A 26,507-nucleotide genomic window follows, 5' to 3' on the forward strand; every position below is an offset into this window, starting at 1 on the left:
ACCATGGTGACATGACGCACCCTTGTCTTAAGCCCACTTTTATCTCAAAATGTTCACTTGTTTCTCCAGTAATTTTGACACATGCAGATGCATCTTCATAGAAAGACTTTATTGCACTAAGCAGTTTTCCTCTCACACCATAAATCTTTAAAACATCCCACAATGCAGTCCAATCGACTCTGTCATAAGCTTTTTCCAAATCCATGAAGGCAGCGTATAGTTTCTTTCCTTTTGCTATTATTTTTTCTACTACCATCATGAAGGGAAATATCTGATCCACACATCCCCTTCCCTTCCTGAAGCCTCCTTAAATAAATAAATATATATATATATATATATATATATATATATATATATATATATATATATATATATATATATATATATATATATATATATATATATGTGTGTGTGTGTGTGTGTGTGTGTGTGTACATACAGAGATATATATTATTATTATTATTATTATTATTATTATTAACCCCTTCAATACAAGCAGACAAAACATAACCTCCATGCCATATCCTGGTTTTACAGACTACGTAGAATAGTCCAATGACCATGACGCACATACAGCGTCTCTAGGATATGGTTCGAGAGATGAAATGACTCATATACTGCGTCATGGTACTGAAGAGGTTATTATTATTATTATTATTATTATTATTATTATTATTATTGCTATTATTATTATTATTATTATTATTATTATTATTATCATTGCTATTATTATTATTATTATTATTATTATTATTATTATTATTATTATTATTATTATTACTATTACTTCATCAGCATTATCATCATCATCATTATTTCTCTCCTCCTCCTCCTCCTAGCTATTATAAAATATACTACTACTACTACTACTACTACTACTACTACTACCACTACCACCACCACCACTATTACTACTACTATGAGAGAGAGAGAGAGAGAGAGAGAGAGAGAGAGAGAGAGAGAGAGAGAGAGAGAGAGAGATTTACATAGATTTACATAGAAAATCAGACCACACAGACCCCATGGTTCAGACTTGGTGGTCTGTCCTTAAACCTAAGTGATTTTACATTAATCAGAAGACTCCAAAACGTTGCATTTCTACTCTAGTTGATATTAAGTTGAAGGAAGTGACGGTCGAGCTTAGTTGAAGGAAGTGACGGTCGAGCTTGAGAGAGAGAGAGAGAGAGAGAGAGAGAGAGAGAGAGCCCTAATCGTAAAGAATGGGTACAATGGCATACCTCTGCGCCATTCCAGGAACAGGGCTATTTTGGAAAACAAAACATTGTGATAAAAAGAACACAATGTTATCTCGCTTCCCTGGCGCCGGGGCACCTTGGCGACTCTTAGACGTAATAAGGAAAAGTACATATATCAAAATCATATTGATACAAAAAGCTCCCTTGCTTCGACTTTCGCATAAAATGAATATAAAACTAAGGAGAGAGAGAGAGAGAGAGAGAGAGAGAGAGAGAGAGAGAGAGAGAGAGGGAGAGAGAGACGATCAAATATACGTGTATGTATGTGTGTGTGTGTACCTTTTTATATTGAGGTCTGTGGTAGCAAACATCTTCCCTATCCTTAGTTAAATCATTTACAACGATATTATTATTTCAATCAAACATCACTGTATTCATTGCTGCACGTTATGTTGGTAATTTTCTACTCTTCCCAAATTTATTTAATATCTAGTTTTACTGATCACGTGAACTTTCGCCTAAACTTTCCATGGCCTGCAGAACCATGTTATGTATTTTTTGGTCTGCCATCCCAGATTAATTATGCCAGGCGTGTCTTACATGTGACTCCACCAAGGCTGAATATAAGCACGTACGAATTCAGGCTCTGGTCGCACTGGAGGCTGCTGGCTTCCTGTTAAATATTTCCTAACGTTCTGCAAGAGTGACTGGAGGTAGATTTTTGTGGTCTGTTCCGTTGATCGTGAAAACATCGCATGTGTGTCTCAGAGGTCAGCCTCCTTGAGGAGGTAGATGTCATAAAAAAATATTCCAGGTGCATACTTCATGATCAACGGGAGGTGGTTACATCATGGAACAGACTAGCGTTCTTAAACCATTGCTTTCTGTGTTACCTATATAACTGGCCTTGTTAGCCACAGAAAACGTCCTATGGCTGGGCTGGGGGTGGACGGAGGAAGAGAGGGATGTGTCATACGCCCTGGCTGGCCGCTCAGTTGCTCGCTGCCTCGGTAACCGCTCTAATATATCCTCATTGCGTGTTCATGCAGCTGAGTTGAGTTGAGTTGAGTTGAATTGTTTATTTTACACGGTGAGAGAATCCTCCTGTGAGCGTTTGCAAGAGAATAGCAACACTGGCGAACGTGGAAAAATATATATAAAAAAAAAAAGGAAAATAGCTTAGCGACCTCCCCGCCAACTCAGGTGCATGACTCACCGGCGATGCGTCAAGGTTACGTCCAGCACCCCCTCACCCCTCCCCTCTCAGCCCGTCCCTCCTCTCCCTCTCGTCCCATCACCCCTTCCTTCCTCTGCCTCCCCTCCCAGCCCCTTCCTGCATCCCCTCCCTTCTCTGTCTCTCTCCCACACCCCCTTCCCTCCTCTCCTAACCCATCCCTGCACCGCTTCCCTCCTCTATCTCCCCTCCGCATCCTCTGCTCCCCGCCCCTCCCCGCCCGTCCCTGCCACCTGCTCCACTTCACTGATTTCCCGGCGGCTCGTGAACCGCTAACACCTGGGCCTCGAGGCAAAATCACGACCGTAGCAGGAAGGTCGCTCCCCGGTGTCGACTCCACCATGAGCGGCTGACGCGTCCCTTCACTGCCCTGTCGAGTCTCATAATGGGCTTATATGGGTAAAGTAGTTTGGTTGTCGTATATGGCGCGAGGTCATCCGGCCACACCGCCACCGCGCGCCACTGCCGTCTTTTAAGTCCTGTCGTGGTGGTCGTCCGTTCTCTCTAGGCGTGCATCGACGTCCTCCTTCGCTGTGTATGAGACGGAGGAAGTCATGAGTATAGTGAGCCGCCAGCACTTAGATTGACTGTTTCCTATGGCGATGTCCCTCAGTTCCTGCACCCACACTTCCCCTCCCTAGCTGACTCCCACCCTCCAGTGCCTACACATACTTGGCACCGTTTTCGTAGGGGTTTGGTGCATTTTCAGGGCTAGTTTAATGACCCTGGTGATAGCTTGACCTTTCTTTTTTACCATGGACGTGAAAAACCCCTCATGAAAACCTGGTTAATCCTCTTTTCGGCCTTTGGAAATAGTTACTGTAAGAGTCGCATGCGTCGGAGAATAACGCCCTTGGTCCCGCCTCTCTCTCCCTGTTAACCTTCCACCATCCTCCCCTCTCTCCCTCACCGCCCTCACTCATTTCCAGTTCCCTCAGAGTATAGTCTCCTCGCGGACGTCTATTGGTGATATATAGTTTATTTAGCATATCTCAAACATGTGTGGTTGATAATACGCAAAGAAATGGTCAGTAAAAGTATATTCTCATTTCTAAAGACGAGAGATCTAAGTATATAACCGTTCCCTTTGAGCACTGTGAAGCGAAAGACAACGAATGCAAGAGAAAAATGAAAGCTCGTGTGGCGGCATTCATCCAGTCCAGTCGACGCAACCGAAGGGGTGGAGAGAGAGAGAGAGAGAGAGAGAGAGAGAGAGAGAGAGAGAGAGAGAGAGAGAGAGAGAGAGAGAGAGAGAGAGGAAGGAGGGAAGGAAGGGAGAGGAGAGAGGACGGGGATGGGGGAGGAAGATCACAGACAACCGCACTCCGCCATTTTTAAAACCCAGAATGAGTGAGCGTAGTACGGGGCATTTAAACCCTTCTACTACGTCCTGTTAGAGTCACGGGAATGGGCCGCCGCTCGTAGCCTTGGCGGGTGTATGCGGGGAGTGTAGCGCCTGGTGGGACATCTCCTGCATGACTGACTGACTGTGCGCCTCGCCTCGCTGCCGTGTGTGAGGGAGGCGGAGGCGGCGGCCACATCGAAGTGCTCGGAGCCAGTCTCAACGCCGCAGTGGCTTAGTGGTGTCGCGTTGCACGGCCTCCTACGAACCGTCTATCCCCACGGACGGATTGCAGGATATATATTACTCTCCCGAACGGTGAGGATGGGGATGTAAGAACTGAGGAGCGCAGTCTTGATTCCCACGAGTGATTGATTTCCTCCGGGTGACGTTTGGAGGAAAAAAAAACAATACCTAAATGTGTGAGTCATGATTGTTTACATGTGATTGTGATGTATATCAGAACTGAGGAGGCGCGGTTTTGATTCGCATGAGTGATTGATTTCCAGCGGGTGACAATTGGAGGGAAAAAAAAGACTTGGTTCTGCCTCGGTATACGGTTATGTGTGAGTCATAATTGTTTACGTGTGACTGTGATGTTTTTAAGAAGTGAGGAGCCGCGGTTTTGATTCGCACGAGTGATTGATTTCCTCCGGGTGACAATTGGAGGGAAAAAAAAGACTTAGTTCTGCCTCGGTATGCGTTTATGTGTGAGTCACGATTGTTTACGTGTGCTTACGGAGGCGAGGCTTTGTTGACGCCTTCCTCGAGTCTGTGGTTAGTGTTGGTGTTGGTGGTGTTGGCTGCACATTTGTTTTATCACGTATTATATATTGAGAGCCGCCCTTCACTTCCTCGTCCTGCATGCACGTCGCGAAGGTAGACCCAATGACGTGTTCCAGATTAAGCAAATGTGTGTGCGTGTGTGTGTGTGTGTGTGTGGGCGGCCCGTGGGCGTGGCGGGGGCGACTTGGGTCTATTGACTGACACACCGCGGCAGACATTTGTGAAATTTGCTCGCACACACACACACACACACACACACACACACACACACACACACACACACACACGTATTTACCAGTTTACATGTATGAGAGAAATTTACACAGATTTACATATATATTCTGACCACACGGACGCTATGGCCCAGACCAGATGGTCCATCCTTAAACCTAAGTAAAATTGCATCAATAGAATGTCACCAAGAATTTCAATTTCTACTTTAGCGAATATTAACTTGACGGAAGTGTCGGTCGAGCTGTTTTTTAAATGACTCGGTCGTACTGCACTGGACCACTGAGGGCGGGAGCTTATTCCTTCTCGCACTACAACGTTGGTGAAGAAAAAATGGTGCAGTCTGAATTTACTTGTTTACTAAGTTTTGTGGCATTATTTCTTCTTCGGAACGTGTCATCGATCATAAACTGTGGATTTGCCCACATTCGTAATGAGTATTTTGAAACATTCGATCGCTTTTCCTCAATAGAACAGGCTAAGAGATGAGAGCCTTTCGTTGTAAGGGTTGTTGCGCAAGGAAGAGATCATCTGTTGCCCTACGCTGAACGCTTTTATGGAGAGAGAGAGAGAGAGATCTTGGTATCGTGTTAGCTTTATCCTTCTATATGTCTGGCTGATGGTTCGTCTGTCAAACTAAATGCAGGTGTCTTTGAGATGAGTGCGAGGGGGCGGCGGGGTCAGGGAGGTCACGCCAGGGTGGAGGCTGGATGGATGGGAAGAGAAGGCCGCGGCGGGGTGAGTCATCGCCTGTGAAAGCTTCTAGTCTGTGTAGTCTCAAAAACCTCGGCGCCTCGGTTCTCCTGTTTGAAAAGTCCCTCATAGAAGTTGCTGCTGGGCTTTTCATTGACTATTTTGTGATGTTGGTGATATTTTTACACGACCTCTGCGTCATGAGCGGGAAAATCACCCATGAGATCCCGGTTAATCTTCTCAGTAAGCCCGTATTCTTAAACGTATCGACGCCTCAGTTTGCCTGTTTGAAAAGCCTCTCGTACGTGAAGTTTCTGGGCTTTCCATGGATTGTCTGACACGACCTCTGCACCATGAGCGGGAAAATCACCCATGAAATCCCGGTTAATCTTCTTAATAAGCCCGTATTCTTAAGCGTATCGACGCCTCAGTTCGCCTGTTGGAAAAGCCTCTCGTGCGTGAAGTTTCTGGGCTTTTCATGGACTGTTTTGTGATCCTGGTGATATTTTTGCACTGCCTCTGCACCATGAACGGGAAAATCACCCATCCTTGAAAACCCGGTTAATCTTCCCCGTGGCCTCGGGAAATAGTCATAATTGGTATATTCCTTTCAACAATTCGGCGCCCAAGCAAGCTCACCTATTTGACACGGTTTTCATAGGAGTTGTCGGGGGCATTTCCAGGAGTAGTTTGATGACCCTGGTGGTAGTCTGACCCTTCCTCTGCACCAAGAACCCGATTGATCTTCTTTTTGGCCTTTGGAAATAGTTGGCGTGAGATACAGAGGAAGGGTCTAACTACCAGATGACCCATAGTACTACCCCTGGAAATGCCCCCTAAAACTCCTATACGAAAGCCTTGTCAAATATGTGTGCTTGGGCGACGAAATGTGTAACGAAGAATACGACGCTATCTGTTTTGCTCACTGACTAGGAGGTCGACTCGCAGCTTTCAGAACACTGTCGCGTGCTGAGAGTCCAGAAGGAATACATATGGATGGCTTGGCTTGGCTCGCCCTCCCCGTCCCCTCCACGCCACATATAAGGCCTAGCAACGTGATGGGAATAGAGGAGGTTGTTCAGGCTATCATTTCAATCCCTGTCTTTTCCTTCACCTCCTATAGATTGGTTTATATTATTGTAATCCTATTTTTATTTCCATTTCCTCTACCTTTACTTACCTCTTCTTCCTCCTCCTTCTTTCTCTTCTTTCTTCTTCCTCCTCCTCTTCCCTTTTCCCTTCTAGCTTTCTTTTTATTTTTGTATTCCTATGTTTCTTTCCTTCCTACCTTTACCTACTTCTTCTCCTCCTCCTCCTCCTCCTCCACTTGTTTTCGTATCGATTGAACGCCTCAGGTGATAAGATTGGTCCTCCAGGGAATTTAGATAACGATTAGTCAGTCACCGAGGCCCATACGCCGAGAGAGAGAGAGAGAGAGAGAGAGAGAGAGAGAGAGAGAGAGAGAGAGAGAGAGAGAACATCGGCACTATATAGCAGTGAAGGACGTTGCTGCATTTTCTTCTCTTCTCTCAACTTCGCTTCCTCCTCCTCCTTTTCTCCTCCTCCTCCTCCTCCTCCTCCTCCTCTATTATCGTTAGTGGTGTGAAGGTAGGCAAGGCTGCTGCTGCTGCTGCTGTGTGTGTGTGTGTGTGTGTGTGTGTGTGTGTGTGTGTGTGTGTGTGTGTCATGACGCAGTGAGTTTCCGGCAGTATAATGTATAAATTAATAAAACTCTCTCTCTCTCTCTCTCTCTCTCTCTCTCTCTCTCTCTCTCTCTCTCTCTCTCTCTCTGCGAAGTGTAATGTATAAGCTTCGGGCTCACACACACACACACACACACATACACATACACACACTATCTCTCGCGTCATTCCTGCCTTGCCTTCTTCGTATAGTCAGCGGTGAATGTGTAGTAGTCGTAACGGGGGTTGTGGGGGAGTGGGGGTGGGGGGCGCAAGATGGAAGGGAGGGGCACATGTTACCACCGCCGTCCGCCTGGCTTCAGTAGTTGTGGAGGTGGTGTCTCCTGCGGCGGTGAAGGTGGTGGTGGTGATATGCAAGTGGCCAGTTGTAGTGTCGTGAATATCGGTGGAGTTGTGATACGGTTACTAATTTTCTCTCATATTGTGATGTGTATCCGATGTGACTCCTCTGTGCGTTCAAAAAACGTTCATAACAATAGCCCCAAAACGTTTAATAATACGAGTGTACGTTTGCCTCGGGTGGTAGTGATGTGTGTGTGTGTGTGTGGCCGCCTATACCAGCATGTAATGAAGGGAAATATAAGTATAGACTGATATATAGATAGATAATAGATAGTGTGTGTGTCCGTGTGTGTTTGTGTGTGTGTGTGTGTGTGTGTGTGTGTGTGTGTGTGTGTGTGTGTGTGTGAATTGTTTTGATTATTTTTGCAAACCCATAATTCGTTTTTTTGGGGGTGCTGAGAAAAGTAAGTAGTTGTTTGTGTTTCCAGTGTTGTCAATCTCCTAAAGCTGCTACGAATTGCTTATATTATTTTTTCAAGCTAGAATTCGTGTTTTGAGGCTGAGAAAAGCAAGTAGGTATAGTTGTGTTCCTTTCGTGTAATCAACTAGTATTGTTTTGAGTGTCGCTGGTGTTGTGTTTGAAGGAGTCGATCGCTTTCATCACATGCTCATTACTGTTATTCTTAATGTGTATGTTCCCGCACCTCTCAAGTAATGTGGCGTTGACAGTTAGGCTGAGAGAATTCTGTGAGCAGTTAGTTGGGTTTCCAGTGCACTCAGTCTCCAAAACCTGCTACGAATGAATTGCTCAGGTTATTTTTGCAAGATAGAATTCGGTTTAAACCGCGACTGTGTGTGTGTGTGTGTGTGTGTATGTGTGTGTGTTTAGGCACGTGCGTGGGCATACCTGCTCAATTCTTTTTTTTTCTTTATAATCATGCAAGGTGTTTCCTCCCCGTGATCAGAGAGAGAGAGAGAGAGAGAGAGAGAGAGAGAGAGAGAGAGAGAGAGATTAAAATAGCATCAAACCTTAACAGAAACTCAACCAAACCGTATTTTCGTGACGAAGAGCTTCCCAGAGTAGTCTATAAGAGGTTAGTTAGGACGGCGAAAGGAGAACGAAGCGATGCGTGAGAGAAAAGGTGAGGAGAGAGAGAGAGAGAGAGAGAGAGAGAGAGAGAGAGAAGTGAAAGGGAGGCTGTCAAAGAGGGGGAGAGAGGGAAGTGTTGAACCAAATATGGAGGTGAAGAAAGGAATGGTGATGATGGTGTTGAAATGGTGATAATAGTGGTGGTGGTGGTGGTGGAGGGAGTCACTATACACAACACTAGGCACCTTTAATCACCCTTTCCTCTGCCTTTATTGCCTCCTCCTCCTCCTCCTCCTCCTCTTCCTCCTCCGCCATGAACAGGTGCCCAAAAGTGTATAGTGTCAATACCATATTTGGCTTAACTTCTCTCTATCAGTGATAATTTATGCATACCAAGGTCACACACACACACACACACACACACACACACACACACACACACACACAGTATCCAGTTATCCATGTATATATCAATCTATACGTATTTCCTTCAATTCCATGCTAGTATAGGCGCCCAAACTGATTATTTAAATTTTATCTTTTCACAGGAAGGTCCCAGGAAATGGAGACTTAAATTATGCCACTAGGGCACAATACTCGTACATTACACGGTGAAGGAATGTGTGCTTTACTAATATGAGTGGAGCAACAGAAACATCATAATATAGACGTCAACTACATCCTCCGTCCATGCACTAGATAAAGGATTTCCTGGTTATAATCTCCTTTACGGCCTCTGGAAATTGTTGCTGTGAATGCGTTAATATGATGGCGCCCAAGCACACACACACATTTCACAAGGCTTTCGTAAGAGTTGTGAGCCTTTCCATCGGTATATTTTCATGACCCTGACGGTATAGCATAGTATGACGACAAATTCCTCCCTCTTCTTCCTTTCATCATCAATCTCTAACGCTCTTTTTTCCTTTAAGGCACAACGACACTCTTCTGTTTATCATCTTTTTATCACCATCTTTACTTCTCCTGCGGCCGTCACTCAAGACTTCATATTTACCTCCGTCGACGGCGCCTCTCACGTGCATGCCGCCCCTGTCTTCTTTGCCGAGGCTAAGGGACGCCTGCCACTTGTACTTCAGCCGGGAAACCTAGTGGACAGAACGAAGCTTAATTCTGTATACCATGAACACGAAAAAACAACAACACTCACACAAGAACCTAATTTATTCATCTTCTCGGCGTTTGGAAATACCTGTTGATGTGAGAGGCGGAAGAGTATCGAGCTATATAAAAGTCTCTGCTGAACATGACGCAAGTTGAAGCCCTTGTTGTTAAGCGTTTCGGCGCCTCTGTTCCTCTGTTTGAAAAGGCTCTCTGAGAAGTAGCTGTTTTTTTGTGATGCTTGTGATAGTTTTACCCGACTTCTGCACCTCGAACGGGAAAAACACCCATGAGAATCCGGTTAATCTGTTCCCCTGTTTGAAAAGCCTCTCTCAGAAATAGCTGTTTTTTGTGATGCTGGTGATAGTTATACCCGACTTCTGCACCTCGAACGGGAAAAACACCCATGAGAACCCGGTTAACCTTCTCTGTGGCCTTGGGAAATCGTTGTAATGGGAGCCCGATGCGTTTAAAAGTATGGACCTTAATCCGAAGCGTAACGTCAGGCAGGAGTCCTCAGGCTGGTTGGCGAACGAAGACGCTCCGTGCTGAGGTAGACCACAGCGAGATTTTAAAGATTCACAAACAGCTTGTACCCCGTTGAAGAGAGCGAGAGATTGAGGGGACTGGGGTGGTGGGTGGGGAGATTGAACTTGTACTGTAGTCTGTTTTTTGGGTCATATTCGGAAGCTCCACCTACTCTTTTGACCTCTCTCTTGACCTCTCGTTCTGTTTTATTTTATTAGAGCAGCGTCTGGCGGGCCCCTTTGTTACTGCTTTTGTTCCTTGCCTCCCTTGACGTAATAAATAAAAATAGCTAGGAGGGACAAAACGCTTGGCTCACAAAACTGCCGATGGACATAACCATGAACCCACGACCTCTACAAAAGCCTTATCAAATGTGACGGTGCGTAAGATCGATATTATCAAACTTTTCGAAGGCTTAGTGACTCCATCTATTTCCAAAGGCTCTCGCAGGAGTTATTGTTGTCGGGGTTTCAATGGGTGGTGGTTTCCTGAGTCTGGCGGTATAGTTTTGCAAGGCCTCCGCGCTGTGAACGGGGAAAGCACTCACGAGAACCCGACGTACGTAGCTCCTCTGTGGCCCTGGAAAACGTTCGTAGCAGGAGCACGAACGTTTGATAATGCGTGTGTAAGCTTCGAAAGGTTTGAGAATCTACGACCTCTGGACTAATTCATTCTTTATTCTTTGTAGCGTTCGTAGGTGTAAGGCGGCGAAAATATTATGTAATCCTGTGTGTGTGTATGTGTGTGTGTGTGTGTGTGTGTGTGTGTGTGTGTGTGTGTGTCATTTTTTCTCCCTTCTTACATTTGTGTCACTCGGGAAGTCGTACAAGTTAGTCATTCTCTCTCTCTCTCTCTCTCTCTCTCTCTCTCTCTCTCTCTCTCTCTCTCTCTCTCTCTCTCTCTCCCCGTTCGGTTATCACACTTATTTTCTACTCCTAAGGCCATTTTTTTTGCCGGTAATGAGCAGTTTTCGTCGCCAAATAAAAACCTTCAGTGTACATTACTATACGTACGTACGCCTGTGGTCTTTTTTCAGCGTAGCTTTGTATAGGATTCTCGCATTTGTTTTAACCACTTGATATGGGGCCTCTAGGCAGTTGTTGTTGTTGTTTTTGTTTTCTCTGTTTTATTGTTTATCTTGTGTTCTTCTTTTCTCTTTGTTATTACATTCTGCTGTTTTCTTTTTCGTTGGTGTTGGCCTAGCTTGCTTTGGGTTTGGTGTTAGGTCCAGTGTAGTACTGCTATTCCGCTTTCCTTCACAATATAAGCTACATCAGAATACTACACGAGTTCTTGTTTCCCCGTTGAAGGTCTTTGTAACCCAGTAAGGGGACTTGTTTCATCTTTCCCACGAGTGCAAGCCAGCCAACACCTCGCTCCCCCCCGCACCGGCTGAACCTGTGACTCATATTACCTTAGGTTCCCTCCGACTACCCGCCTCACTGTCCCATCTTGTCTTTACTACCCGCCAAAAGAGAGGTCAGTTCCGGGTGGAGAGGTGTCTTGATGTTCTCCCGTCTTGAATGAGTTTAAGTCGTAGCTAGCAGGAGGAAATACAGACGAAGGAAGGAAGGCTGTTACAGAGTTTACCAGCTGAGGGGATGAAAGAATGAAGATGCTGGTTAACTCTTGCATAAATGATTTGAAGAAAATAGTGATGGGCAAGAGTACAGAGACAGCAGGGGATTTAATTAATGAGATAACTTAACTTCCTTCCTCATATCTTTTTTCTCTACGCATGTATTTTTTTATTATTTTTCTGATCCACTTCTTTTCAAGGTTTGCTTATAAGTTTGTTGATGAAAGACTGCTAAGTTACTGTATTGGTGTGTTGGGAATATCATGTATCCTAACGGTGACAGAGGGATGAGTAACGCGATAGAGGAGTCAAGTTTCGTGACTCACTCAGGAAATGCTTGTCGGAGTGGTACTAAACAAACTCCTCCGTATCGCCTTATCTCGGAATGTGCCTCCCTACCTCCCTCCCTCCCGCCCGCCAATGTAACGTTTAGAGAACCTCACCATCCGGTCCCTCCCTTTCACCTAGCCATTCTTACCTATTTGTAATCACCTCACATCTATAATTACAGTCTATACACAGTGCAGCTCTTGTACTAAACCAATTAATTCCTGCAATGATAGCATCTCCACTGACGTCAATATTCTTCCCTTTCCAGGCATTTGGTCATAGTGGCTGATCAACGCTGCGCTGTGCCGTGGCTGTCACCGCCGTGTGCCAGCGTCAAGCCAAGTAGGTCACTTGACATGAAATGTTGTGTGAGTCAAGGGACGAGAGTGCGAGCATGAGTAAGGGCGTCGCCTCGTCTGTGGGCCCGTGGGCGGCTGCGGGACTTGTCAGCGACAGGAGTCCGCCCCTGGCTGAGCCATGACCTGCCCGGGCTGTCATGCCACCGCCAACCACCGACCAAGCCTGGCCGCCCGCCTCCCCCGCCCAGTTGGCCTCCGCCCTGCTCGCCTCCTTTCAGCGCATGACTTCATCGGCCAGACTCCTCCTAGTTGGGTGCTTCCAGTGTGAGTTCCTGAAGGCGGGGTGCTGGAGGCGGCAGGAAGAACACGATGGCGCGTGGTTCGACTGTGATAAGGTAGGCTGGCTCGACACTCTTAGCGTAGAGTAGCGGGCTTTTTTTTTATTATTTTTTTTTTTGTGTGTGCCCCTGAGCTGCCTCCTTTGTTGTAAAAAAAAAAAAAAGACGGGAACCCAGATCGTTGAGCACATGCAGTGCTTACAGGTGAAGATTGACGTTGAAAATGTCTCTGGTCTCACCGTTCCCTTTCCCCCGCAGGTGGAGCACCCCTACTGCTACGTCAACCCCGTGGCGTTGACTGACGCAGCCCCGGCCTCGGCGCCCTGCCCCGCCTCTCCGCCTCAACATGCGGCGCCATCCCCGCCCCGCGTCACCCACCCGGGGAGTCCTCTCAAGGCCTCGCCGCCCCAGAGATCTCCAGGCAGTGCCCTCGCTCCCCGTGGCTCCAGCGTGCAGCCCGGGGCTCCTCCGAAGCCTTACAAAACGTGCTATGTCAATGGCGGCCTCGTTCCCGAGAGCGAGGTGCAGCTTGAAGAGAGTGACACCCCGCTCAAGGACAGCGTCAGTCTGAAGGACGGGGTGGCCAGGTACGTGAGGGGCCATGGCGGCAGGACGTCACTCGTGGAATCCTTCGCTGCCAAACTCGAGGCTGACCTGAAGAGGCTGGAGTATGACAGGCAGCGAGCCGAGGGGGAGGTGGTGACCCTGGCCCCGGCAGCGGACGACACTGACTGGCTGAAGGAGTACCTCAGTCCCCGGGGCCGCCACGCCGACCTCTTGGACACGCCCTCCAAGGACGCCTACGACGAGCTGGAGGATGCGCCGCCACGCCCACGCCCAGATGTGTGGAAACCCTCGGAGCTGGAGAATGTCTTCGAGTACTACAACATGGCGGCCTTCTACTCCTACGGGGCGACTTGCCAGGTGAGGCACTGTTCAGAGAGAGTCTAGACAAGTCTGTGGTCGTCAGGTGATCAAAATGTTAAAATCAGTGTCGTGAAAAAGTATGTGTGTGTGTGTGTGTGTGTGTGTGTGTGTGTGTGTGTGTGTGTGTGTGTGTGTGTGTGTGTCATCGCCCTTCCATATATACTTTTTTTCTCTATGTAAATCGTGTTGACGCAGCTTTCTTTCACTTCTCAGGTCGGGGATCAGAAGTTTGCGAGTAGCAGAGTGCGCGGGGAAAAGTATGAAGAAGTGTTTCCCGTCTCTCCTCGCAACAACAACAACAACAACAACAACAGCAGCAAAGCACCCTGGGCGGCGGCGGACAGCGACGGGGCAGGTTCCTCGTCGCCAGAAGGAGTCACCGCCGCCGAGGACTGCCAACCCGCCGCAGAACACTCCCCCGAAGCCGCTGGAAATGAAGGCCCCCGCGAGTGTTCCCAGTACCAAGTAGAGCAAATAATACGTGCTTGTGTGTTCTCGGAAAGCGTCACTGAGGTGGCTGGGAAGTGTTTCCTTGGCGACGAAGACAGCGGTGGCAACTGGGACGATAGTGGCGTGATATACTTCGGTGGGAAAAGTTTTAATAAGTTATTAGTTTTCAATCTAGTCAAATCCACGATGTCTGAATGCGCCGCTCAGTACCCGCGTTCGATGCCTCTGTGCTCGACGTACCCGGTGCATCTAGTACAAAGCAAGGTGATAAAACTGATGCTGGACGACGAGGACGAGAAGGAGGAGAAATTGTGTGGCCAGCAGGTCTTCCACAGCCCCTCGCTCTCCACGCAGCGGGAGAGAGAGGCGGCGCGGAGGCTGGTAGTGGGCGTAGCGGCGGCCGAGGTGAAGGCGGAGGACCCACAGTGGCAGGACTTCAAAAAGGAAGAGAAGGAGGTGAAGGAGGCCATTGCTAACGATTTGCTTCATGATCTCATCGGTGATACTGCCGACGTGTTCAAACTCTTGATGGCAAAGAAAATGTCGCTCACTCAGGAGCCAGAAAACGACTAAACAAGAGGCCACCTAAATGTATGATGGTATCCAGCAGCAGAAGTTCCTCCTATGATGATGTGTTGCAGTGTGCAGTGTTACAATGTCACAACACTGGAGATGATATTGAGATGCAAGAGTTTTTTGCATCAAAGACGAGTAAAAAGATATCACAATGCCATGTTTTATTACTGAGAGAAATGCAATTCGGGTTAGAGGGCCAAGTGACGGTGAAGAAGTGGATGTTAGGGGAGGACTTCCTGGGGTAATAATATTATATTAAACATTTCGTCGCCCAAGCTCACATAATTGACACGGCTTTCGTAGGCATTTTAGGCATTTCCAGGAGTAGTTTTATGACCCTGGCGGTAGTTTGACCCTTCTTCTGTACCATGAACCTGAGAAAACACTTATTAGAACCCGATAAATATCCTTTTTGGCCTTAGGAAGTAGTCTGTGTGAGAAGCTGCAGCGTTTGGGAATACTAAACTGTATGACTTGTCCAAGACCTGTATGGAAACACAGTCCTTTGTTTTGCAGTTCACAAGAAAACTGGCCAGAGTTCAGAGGCGGCAGATCCATCCTGGTAACAAGTCTATCTCTCTTCTGCATCCCAACTCTCGCTGGTCCCTTAGGCGCCCAAGCACATATATTTCACAAGGCTTTCGTAAGATTTGTGGGCATTTCCATGGGTAGTTTTATGACCCTGGTGGCAGTGTGACAAGGTTCCTGCACCATGAACGTTAAGAAGCACTCATGGGGAGGCGTTTAGCCTCATATTTTGGTCTTTAAAAGTGATTGATGTAAGAGAAGGAAGCGTTTATAAGAATGCCGACCTTGCTCTTCCCGTCCCGAGGGTTACGCGGTGTTAGAATTTCCTGTTTCGTCGTGACTCAGACAAGTATCTATGTGGTAGTTCAAACGTTTCCCGTGTGAGACGTACGTAGCAAAATGTAATGACACAGCGCCAGCATGTGTGTATTATGTATAGCAGGAAGTGTGTATGTGTGTGTGTGTGTGTGTGTGTGTGTGTGTGTGTGTGTGTGTGTGTGTGTGTGTGTGTGTGTTCTCAGACTACCACCAGTCATAAAACTACCCCTGGAAATGGCCACCCTGGCATTGAGGTACGCCCAATATATGTAATAACGCCCAAGACATGTGTTGGGTGTCTCCCCCTTCAGCCAGATAGCCATACATGCTCTGAGTCACGTGAGTTTTATATCACATCGTTAATCAGAACATCGATATTGCAACTAGAGTGGGTCGGTGTCCTCAGACCCGAAGATCAGTCGGGTTCTTATGAGTTTCTTTAGGTTCACGGTACAGAAGAAGGGCCAGACTACTACCAGGGTCATAAAACTACCCCTGGGAATGCCGATAACTCTTACGATAGCCGTGTCAAATATTTTGCCTGGGCGCCGAAAGGTCTGGTCATAATTCCAAGACGTTGTGCCAAGAACATTCTCTACACTTTAGATTTGTGCACAGTTGCGTAGGGATGTCTTATCAGTCTCCGCGCCCGCTCAGTACCTAGTAAATGGGTAATGCTCATATTGTTAGTCATATCTGGCTCCCATTACGACTATTTCCCAAGGCCACAGAGAAAATTAACCGGGCTTTCATGGGTGATTTTTTTCCAGTTGAAGATGCAGAAGTCACGTAAAGCTATCACCAGGATCACAAAACAGTGCATGAAAACCCCAGCAGCAGCTTCTACGAGAGGCTTTTCAAACAGGCGAACTGAAGTGCCGTATTCTTAAACGTCTATAGGCACCTTAGTTCGCCTCGTAGAAGAAGTTGCTGGGGTTTTCATGGATAATTTTGTGATCCCAGCGATAGTTTAACACGACTTCCGCACTCTGAACTAGAAAATCACCCATAAAAACCCGGTTAATCTTCTCTGTGACGTTGGAAAATAGTCGCACATTAAGGGAGCCAGATACGTATAAGAATATGGACCCTTGCAGCCCATCTTTAGACTGTCAAATGGCCTACGAGGTTGACAACGGAAGGCTTCAATGATACAAGAAAGGTAGTAATGAGGGGCATAGGGCGTTTTTTTTTTCTTCTACACTATTTTTGTTGCCCTTGAGCGATCTCCTTTGTTATAAAAAATATTTATTGTATTAGTTAGATTAAGGTATTTATTTTTTCAGCAGCCATACAATGAACCTTTCGCCTTCATTGTAACGTACAGAGAAGGTTGTGGCCCGTCCGGCTGTATGGGGACACTTGCCAAAAGGAACCTCATCTGACCCACTCCTGATAAGCTGATAAAAAAGAAAGTCGGTCCTGGGAAGTGTGTGTGTGTGTGTGTGTGTGTGTGGTGTGTGTGTGTGTGTGTGTGTGTGTGTGTGTGTGCGTGCGCGCGCTAAGTGACAAACCAACTCACATATTCAGAATTCCTAATAATTATGAAGTTTATTTTATTTTATTTTATTTATTATCATTATTATTATTATTATTATTATTATTATCATTATTATTATTATTATTATTATTATTATTATTATTATTATTATTATTATTATTATTATTATTATTATTATTATTATTATTATTATTTACATTTACATTTACACGACACGAAAATGTTAATATGTTCAGTACTGATGAAGACTTGGGAGGGTCGAGAGTTCTTTATTTCATTTAGGTATTTATTTATTTATTATTATTTTTTACGAGCAGTTTAAAGACCTCGTTTAAAGATGCTGGTGGTGGTCTCGCTGGGGGAGGAGGTTGGGGGGGGGGGGGGACGCTGTAACTAAGAGAGATAAGCATCCCATCATTACACTGTGCTTGGCCTTATCATCAGCCTTCTTACCTTATCTAACGACCCCGATTGTAATCACCCGGCACGTCCTCCTCCTGTTCCTGTCCCCTTAATTCCTCGCTTCCTCCTCATCCACTCGAAGTATATGTTTTCCTCTTCATTGTTATTGGGGTCAGTTTGGAAGTTTTATGATGTATTGATTTACCATGAAAAGACAAATCAGGGTTACTCAATTAAATGTACTGAAACCGCTATCCTCATCCTCGCTCCCTCCTCCACCCACTTTATTTTTTTCTTTGTAGTTATTGGGGTCAGTTTGAAAGGTTTATAATTGATTGATTGACTATGAAATAACAAATCAGGGTTATTCAATTTTGTGTACTGAAACCGCTATCCTCATCCTCGCTCCCTTCTCCACCCACTTTATTTATTTTCTTCTTTATTGATATTGGGGTCAGTTTGAAAGGTTTATGATGTATTGATTTACCATGAAAAGACATATCAGGGTTATTTATTTATATGTAGTACAGAAATCCGGAACATATCTAGCCATATAGTAGGTCCATATTTTTAAAGGTCTCTGTCTCCTATTACGACTATTTCCCAAGGCCTCAGAGAAGAGTAACCGGGTTTTCATGGATAATTTTGTTCCAGTTCAAGGTGCAGAAGCCGTGTAAAACAATCACTAGCATCTCTCTGTATCTCTGTATCCGTCTTCTTAAAGGTCTCTGTCTCCCATTACGACTATTTCCCAAGGCCACAGAGAAGAGTAACCGGTGGGTGATTTTCCCGGTTCAGGGTGCGGAGGTCGTTAAAATCTATAACAAGGATCACGAAACAGCCCATGAAAAGCCTAGCGCAATATCTACTGGTGGAAGTTTGACCCTTGTTCTGTACCATGAATCTACAAAAACACTTATTAGAGCCCGACTGATCTCCTTTTCGGCTTTAGGAAATAGTTAATGTGAGAGGTGGAAGCGTCTGAGAATACCTGCCGTTCTTCTCTCGTTAGTCAGTGCAACGCCCACGCATGCACACACTTTTTTATCCTCCCTTCTTCCTTCCAGAAACCCTTCGGACGATAACCTCCATATCCTGTGTGTGTGTGTGTGTGTGTGTGTGTGGTTTAGGTAGTATTAGGAAGCCTTTCTTTGCTCCGTATCCGGCTTAGTTTCTCACCCTCGTACATAAATGTGTGTGTGTGTGTGTGTGTGTGTGTGTGTGTGTGTGTGTGTGTGTGTGTGTGTGTGTGTGACTTTTGTAACTACTTATATTATTCAGGCGTTTAGTAAGGAATGAGTTAACAATAGATACGACCACAAAAATCACGGCGAGAGAGAGAGAGAGAGAGAGAGAGAGAGAGAGAGAGAGAGAGAGAGAAGAATGCTGAGTCCTCGATAAAGGAACATTTTTGTTACATAAATCACACACACACACACACACACACACACACTGCGCCACGGGGCCGTACCCTGAGCAGTGAACGGGGGGGATGGGGAGGCGGTCTTTTTCCCCTAAATGGAAAGTGAGTGGGGTGGGAGTCATCCGACCCCCCGCGACTTCCCCCTGGGTACGGTCTGCCACTGTGTTTGTGGGGGGGGAGGTTAATTGTACGTGCGTGCATGTGTCCTTCGATCCCGACCCCAGCAATTATTTCAGATATTTCAGATATTTCTGATTGCATTTTCCGTGTGTGTGTGTGTGTGTGTGTGTGTGTGTGTGTGTGTTCTTCCCGACCCCAGCAGGTAAAATTAAATCACAGTAAAGTTAAATCACAGTGGTACAATGTTACCAGATTATCCTGCTCAGCACGCAACCTGTGATATATCGGTTTCATGACCACAAATCATCTCGCCCACGTGAATAACAGCACGCAATCAAACACTGCGATAAAAACTCAAACACTGACAAGCTTTACCCGAATGAAAACAATAAAGTAACGATGCCACAGCTCCTTCGGTTACGTAATAAAAGGAGGCTGAGTATCTGGCATCACCCAAACAGCTGATCGTCCCCGGCCGTCAGTCAGCTGGCAGTAGCGAACCAGCCAGGAGTAGAGGGAGACATTATTTTACCTTTGTGTCCAGGGCTCCCGTCACGATGTCTCTCTTAATAGACTCTCTCATCACGGTGTGCAATGTGTCCACCATCGGCCTGTGCGGGTTCATGAAGGTGCCGCAGATCTTGGCCATCATCAGGGCGAGATCCACCAAGGGACTCAGCCTGGCCGCCTTGTGCCTCGAGCTGACCAGGTGAGTTTGGGGCTGGCAAGTGACCGTAAGTGGTAATGGTAAGTAATAGCAGTAGTAGTAGTAGTAGTAGTGGTAGTAACAGCAGTAGTAGTAGTAGTAGTAATAACAGCAGCAGTAGCAGTAATAGTAACAGTAGTAGTAGTAGTTGTCTTTTGGGTGTAACATGGATTTTATTTGCATTATTTTTCTCTGCCTCAAACATACACATTTACTCTCTCTCTCTCTCTCTCTCTCTCTCTCTCTCTCTCTCTCTCTCTCTCTCTCTCTCTCTCTCACACACACACACACAGACACACTTCCTCTCACTTTATTTCTCTACCTTTAATCTTCTTCCTTTCCTCCACTACTCTCTTCCTCCTCCTCCTCCTATCCCGCTGGCCAGTGTGACCTCCGGGTTACCACAGTGTAGCTCCCCCAGGTGTGCCCAGGCACCCATTTATCAACTATCACTGAAGGAAGGATGAGCAGCTAGCTGGGTGGGCTGCACGATGACTGCCCAGGCCGGGATTTGAACCCCAGGCCTGTATATTCATGGTCAGGGACGCTAACCGCTGCACCATGGAGGCATGTCAGTATATATTAGTGATGGGCGATACTCAATTTTTTCAGTAGTCGATTTTTTTGATTACTTTTGTGGTCAGGAATTGATTACTTGCAATTACTTTCTCCTTAACATTAGTTATACAGTGAGTGGTATATTGTTAGAGTATAATGTTATGGTTTGTGCTCTCTCTCTCTCTCTCTCTCTCTCTCTCTCTCTCTCTCTCTCTCTCTCTCTCTCTCTCTCTCTCTCTCTCTCTCTCTCTCTCTCTCTCTCTCATAACCAAATATTACATAATCAAGAAAATTAGCCACAAAAAATTTAAAATATAAAATAAACAACTCACAAACTCTTGCTTTAATAATTATGTTTTGTCAAGTAATCATTTGGCAATTGATAACTGATTACTGAGAATTTTTACTTTGTAACTGATGTAATCGATTATGCCCATCACTAATATATATCAAAGGCTTTATGGCTGTCAGGGTTTGCACATGAATTTCATGGCTATTTTCACGGTTAATCTTAAGGATCATCACTCCAACCAATATTTGTAGTAATTTAGCACGTAAAAGAATTCTTATTATAATGCATTTGTGTATATGTTTTACCTGGATTCTTTCCGAGAGGTTTGGAGGTTAGAAGATGACATATTTGACAAGAAAAAAGTACTTTGCAAGGTAGTGCAGTAATGATAACTATATGAGCATTACATTAGTTGATTTCAAGGTTATAATTTCCCTGTGATATTTAGTTGGCAAGAAATAAACTTTTGCCTTGCTTAACCTGTCCACTGCAATTGGCACGGATTTGACTTCACTGGTAGCCTGGTAACATATACTCTCAGGTCTTTCTCTGCCTCAGTGGTGGATAGTGGAGTGTTTCCCATGTGGTATTGGTATACTGGATTTCCCCTCTAAGATGCATGACTCTACACTTTTCTTCACTTAAATGTAGCAGCCACTTTTTGCTCCATTCCTGTAGCTTGGTGATATCTTCTTGTAGGAAATCTGCAGTCGAGGGGTTAACTCAGTAGCTACGGAGATCATGTTTCTTAAAAGCCCCTCTAAACGAGAAAAATGAGAAAAATGAGAAAAAATCATCACTCACGCAAACCATTTCATAATATATATCAATGCATTTGTGATCAGTTTATGCATCATCTATTTTTGGGGGGTTTATATCATGTCAAAAATTTGGCTTGTCGCTGGTACACGGTAAAACCACAAATTTGGCCTGTCGCAGCTACCGGGTTAAGGGCCTCCCTCTCCTCCCCCACAGTTACTCCATCATGCTGAGCTACAACATCTACTCCGGCTACGCCTTCAGCTCCTACTTTGAGTACCCGCTGATGGTGACGCAGGATGTGGTGATGCTGGTGGTGTTCCTCTCCTTCACCGGCCGCCTCTCCCCAGCCGTCCTGGTTCCTGCTGTGGGTGCCTCCTACTTTGCCTTCTCTATAGCATCCGGCAGCTTCCCGCACGCCCTCATAACTACTCTGGTGGTGAGTATGAAGATGATGTATGTATGCATGATGTAGGTATTAAGATGATGTATTAAGACAAGAAGGATAGCTCTATCTGATTGATGCTGAAGTCATGCTGTAGATTTGAGTAAAAAGTTTTCTAGTGATGGTGTTTTGTCCCCTTAGTTATGTCCAGCATGTACTTTTCCCGGGCCAGGTTTAGGCATTCAACTTATATTTCCCTGTTACCTAACTATATTAAGCTGTTTATCTATCTCTTTATATTTTATGATTATTGGTGCATATATATATTGAGAGTATATATGGCCAGGAGTTTTATTATAATACATGTCTCATTAAAAGTGATGGCAAGCTTAGCATTACTTATTTCCTATTCTCTGTTGTTAGGTTGGTGATGACTGTCCATAGTTTGCCATCACTGAAGCCAGATTGCAATATAGGGTCATAGGTCCTTCTACAGTGGCAGTTGTGGTGGCTGTCCTCACCTCCAAGGTTGGGAGTGGAGTTCTAGTTCCCCTGGCTAGGCAAGTTTTACAAGGCGTGCCGTCACTCAGTGAGGCATGCTGGGTGGTTTATAAGTCTTTGGCAGTCCTGTTAATGTGTTTACCACGTGGCAAATCATTCTGAACAACACTCCCAGGTCCTTCACCTCCTTTGATTTTGTGAGTTTTTCATATCCCATGGAATAAGTCAGAGATGGCATCCTTAAACGGTTATCCATTTCCAGTAACTTGAATTTTTTGGCACATTATGTAACTTCCCATTCATGGCTCCATTCATAAATCCTGTCAAGATCTTGCAGCCTTATCAGTCTTGCTTAGTTTTTATTTTCCTCATGATCTTGTTGTCTGTTTGACTGAGTGTCTTGCTGCCAAGATTCTGATGTGACTTGTGTCCCTGGCAGGGCTTGTGCACACCCATCTCGGCCAGCAGCAAGGTGGTGGCCCTCGTCACCATCATCCGCCTCAAGAACTCAGCCACTGTCTCAGTGTCCTCCCTCTCCATCTCTGCTTACACCTGCTTGAGTAAGTTAGTCATTGTGCTTAATTTGGTTTTACTTGTGTTTCCTCATTGTTCATTTGAAATACTGAATGCACAGAAAGAAAACCTTAAATTTATGTGATTTCAAGCTAATGCAACTAAACATGGTATTTTTGCCTTTCTCTTTTGATACATCCTTAAAATGCTTTACTTTCTATTTCAATTTCATTTTAGAAGGTCTCCTGTAGTGCTCTCGTTGGCTATATTATAATGCTGTTTTACCCTTGGCATGTCTCCTATTACATAAAGAAAAGAAAAATAATCACTCCTTATTTTCCTGACCCCCCGCAGCCCGGCTCTTCACCATATACGTGGAATCGGCAGATCCGGCACTCCTGATGAATTTTGGTACCTCGCTGATGCTCAACATATGCCTCATCACTGCAGCCCTCGTCTACAAGCCTCGGGTCAAGAAGGAGTGAAGGACCTTTAAGACTAAACCCAGAGGGAGGTGGAGTGAATGGTAGGTAGGTAATCAATGATGTTTTATAGAGGTTGGGTTGTAGTGGAGACTTTCTTCGCTTCATCTCAGCTTACTTTTTTAGCAGAGGCTTTCAAGAGGAGAGTATTGAGATACCTCTCCTCCTGAAATTGACCTCTTGGCCACTCTTTATTATAGGGGCAGTTTTTTAGTGGTTTTTTTTGTCATTATTCCTTTTTTTGCCCTTGAGCTGCTTCCCTTGCTGGAAAAAAAGAAAAAAAGAAAAAATTCAGAAGATGCTCCCCTTCCTCCCATTGTTAAAGTGACAGAGGAGAAAGATGTAGAAAAAATATCTTGAAGCCACTAACATACTTTTTAATGCTGAGCAAATGAAACTGACAACAATTTTTTTTACACTGTCTGGTATGATTATTCTTCAAACATTCCACTCAAATTTTTCTACCTCTGCACACCTAGTTATGAATTCATAGGCCTGGGTTCAAATCCCGCCCAGTTGTTTATCCCCCCTTCTGGGCTGGTCTATAAAAAAAAACAAGTGATAGGGTTGGCACAACATTATTTTTTATGAATATTGGCATGACTTTGTAACACCCAAATATTTTTTTTCATTAATTTCCACTGTATTGTTGTACTTGCACAATGCCTTCAATAACCCTCTGGTCCAGTAGAAAGTCATGTTATCTGTTGGTGTGTATTGGATTGTTGTTCCCTTGAGCCTTTAGTTAGATAATTTAGATGGATAGTTGTTCCCTTGAGCCTTTAGATTGCTAGGCACGGTAGTTAGTATGTTTTCTATCAAGCACCAGTTAACAGTTAATAAGTTTTGACATTGTGAGGTTCATATTCACCACACAACTTCTGAAAACCTGCCGTTGATGAACAGACACCTCTATACTATATAACAATCAGTAGTGATGATGATAGACTGTACACGAGCATGGCCATGGCATTACACTCTTTTATTCCTTTAACAAATACTTTCAACGTTTCCAGAGCGCTGAGCTGACCACTGCTGCCAAGGAGTGGTGACCTACCTGGAAGTCGTGCAGACCCCCGTAAGTCCACCACCAGACAAAAGACCATTCTTCAGAAGGGATCAAGGCTTGTCAAGAGCACCAATGTCCCGTAAAGCACTTCAGATTACTTGGGGTTGTTGTGCTGTCCCACTCTGAGTCTGTTCCGTCTCCAACGTAACCCTTGTAGAAGTAGACCCTTCACTCTTTCTACTATTGCCTCTGACCTTTGTAGTCACTGTTTTATTGATATTATCTTCGGTAGCAATTATTTAACGTTTATCTGTAAGGAGACGTTTGTAGTGTGATGTGTTTTCGACCCTTCACTTTTTCTACTATTGCCTCTGACCTTTGTAGACACTGTTTTGTTGATATTACCTTCGGTAGCAATTATTTTACGTTTATCTGCAAGGAGATGCATGTAGTGTGATGTGTTTTCGACCCTTCACTCTTTCTACTATAGCTTCTTTGACCTATATAGTCACTTTTTTGTGGATTATTTTGATATTATTTTCTTTGGTAGCTTTTATTTAACGTTTATCGGCAAGGAAACGCACGTAGTGTCATGTGTTTTGACCTTTCACCCTTTCTACTATTTCCTCTTTGACGATTGTAGACACTGTTTCGTTGATATTTTCTTCGGTAGCAATTATTCAACGTTTATCTGCCAGGAGACGCACGTATTGTAATGTGTTGTGTTCCCTTAAGTTCATCAAATGAGTTAGAATTCTCCCACTGAGAATGTACGTAGAATATTTTGAAGTATAGCAAGAAGTATAAACCTCAGCCATCCCACATAGACAGATATTTATTGAGCATTTCATTAATAGAATCCACTAGTCATAGGAGCTGTTTGCTGTGGCTTCAGGTCTGTGCCTCAAAGTTTTCAGCTTATACGTAATTCATGCTGGCTTTCTTGTGGCTCACAGCACTCATTTACCTTACTGGCTGCAGGACTTAGCGAGCCACTCAAAGTCACTGCCAGGGGTTCCCAAGGGAGATTATATATGCTGGGGACCTGTTTTTGGAATGAGAACAAGCAGGGAGAGGCAGGCTTCCTTTTTCATGTGTGGGTTAGTGCCAAATTCTTGCATGATCTGGAAATGTGTTTGTCATTAGCCTGAAGTTGACAATATGTTAAATCACTTGTGGGGTAAACTAAAGTATGTGAGCTTGGGTGCTGAAGTGTTTGACAATACGGCCCTTAGTCTTCCAAATGGCAGCTACTCTCCCTTCCTGAGAGGGATGGAGATGAAGTCATGGCCAGTGAGAGACTAAACTAAGAATGTGTGTGTGATTTCTCCAGACTTCTCATTCCATCTTTTAAGTATAAATCAATCTTTTATAACTGCAGCTCTGTATAGTTTTAAGGTATAAGCTTGTTGATTATGATAAAGCATTTTTTTGTTTTATATAGCAAGTTATAGCACATAGTGGTGGAGCTATGTGACTGATATTGTGTAATGCAAGTTGTGAGCTCCTCAGGCAATACAGTACCTCTCATTATATTAACTGAGAGAAGATGTCGTACCTTGTATAGTAAAGCAGATCATAATTGAACATACAGTTATACCTTGGTTTACGAGTGCCTCACTTTACGAGCAAAAAAAAATCGTTAAAAATACCTTGGTTTATGAGTGGCAACTTGGTGTACGAGACATGAGTGTGGGTTCCCTTCGTTCGCCGCAAGACAAGATCACTCAGTGGAAATGGGGTCTCAATCGACGTTGTACACTTGCAGAGGTAGCACCCACGCACTCCTGTCTGCTTACGTTTGTGCTCTAGTGTGCGATCTTTGTATTTCCAGCATACAGTGTGCGTTCGTTTTGGTTTTCAAGTTTGTTTGATTTGTGAGCAAAATTCTATAATGAATTAAGCTCGTAAACCGAGGTATGACTGTAGTTTTAGTGGTTTTAACATAGCAGTATGGAGTAGCCAAGGAAAATTGTTGTTGTTACTAATATTTGCACTTGTTACATGTCACAGTATGTAGTTATGTTGGTAGTCTGTCAAAATTATCACATCACTGTAGCAACACACATTTTGAAGACCTTGGGATGTGAAGTCTTATAGAGAGTACAAATTTCTGGGTCCAGCAGTGCTTGCTTGTCCCTCAGGTATGTACAAAAGTCACATCGTTGGGATCGTCTGCCACTTATGTAAAGTAACATGACAAATAATATATATCATAGAATTTTTTTTTGTGGTATAAAATTATGTTCACTCAATGCAGTAAAAATGTTTTGTGAAAGACTGTATAAATGCTTCCTTCTTTTGTTT

The 26,507-nt window shown here is 44.7% G+C and overlaps 2 protein-coding genes across 5 annotated transcripts; both read left to right on the top strand.

The window, feature by feature from the left end:
* Window positions 1-3,831: 3,831 nt before the first annotated feature.
* LOC127004327 (uncharacterized) lies at window positions 3,832-14,855 on the top strand. Of its 3 annotated transcripts, none has more exons than XM_050871875.1 (4): window positions 3,832-4,194; window positions 12,382-12,807; window positions 13,009-13,674; window positions 13,891-14,855. In XM_050871875.1, exons 2-4 carry the CDS (start codon window positions 12,610-12,612, stop codon window positions 14,698-14,700), a joined length of 1,674 nt encoding a protein of 557 aa, XP_050727832.1. In that variant the 5' UTR covers window positions 3,832-4,194; window positions 12,382-12,609; the 3' UTR covers window positions 14,701-14,855. The 3 variants fall into 3 exon arrangements, with proteins under 3 accessions (XP_050727832.1, XP_050727831.1, XP_050727833.1); XM_050871874.1 differs by having other exon boundaries at window positions 3,832-4,090; XM_050871876.1 differs by lacking the exon at window positions 3,832-4,194 and adding an exon at window positions 7,495-7,522.
* Window positions 14,856-19,441: 4,586 nt separating this feature from the next.
* On the top strand, window positions 19,442-26,504 carry LOC127004328 (solute carrier family 66 member 3-like). 2 transcript variants are annotated; one of them, XM_050871878.1, is made up of 5 exons: window positions 19,442-19,704; window positions 21,527-21,749; window positions 22,636-22,756; window positions 23,064-23,239; window positions 24,208-26,504. In XM_050871878.1, exons 1-4 carry the CDS (start codon window positions 19,553-19,555, stop codon window positions 23,192-23,194), a joined length of 627 nt encoding a protein of 208 aa, XP_050727835.1. In that variant the 5' UTR covers window positions 19,442-19,552; the 3' UTR covers window positions 23,195-23,239; window positions 24,208-26,504. The 2 variants fall into 2 exon arrangements, with proteins under 2 accessions (XP_050727835.1, XP_050727836.1); XM_050871879.1 differs by having other exon boundaries at window positions 23,064-23,235.
* The last annotated feature ends 3 nt before the right edge of the window (window positions 26,505-26,507 follow it).

This window comes from Eriocheir sinensis, chromosome 28 (genome assembly GCF_024679095.1).
Source record: "Eriocheir sinensis breed Jianghai 21 chromosome 28, ASM2467909v1, whole genome shotgun sequence".
Taxonomy (NCBI): domain Eukaryota; kingdom Metazoa; phylum Arthropoda; class Malacostraca; order Decapoda; family Varunidae; genus Eriocheir; species Eriocheir sinensis.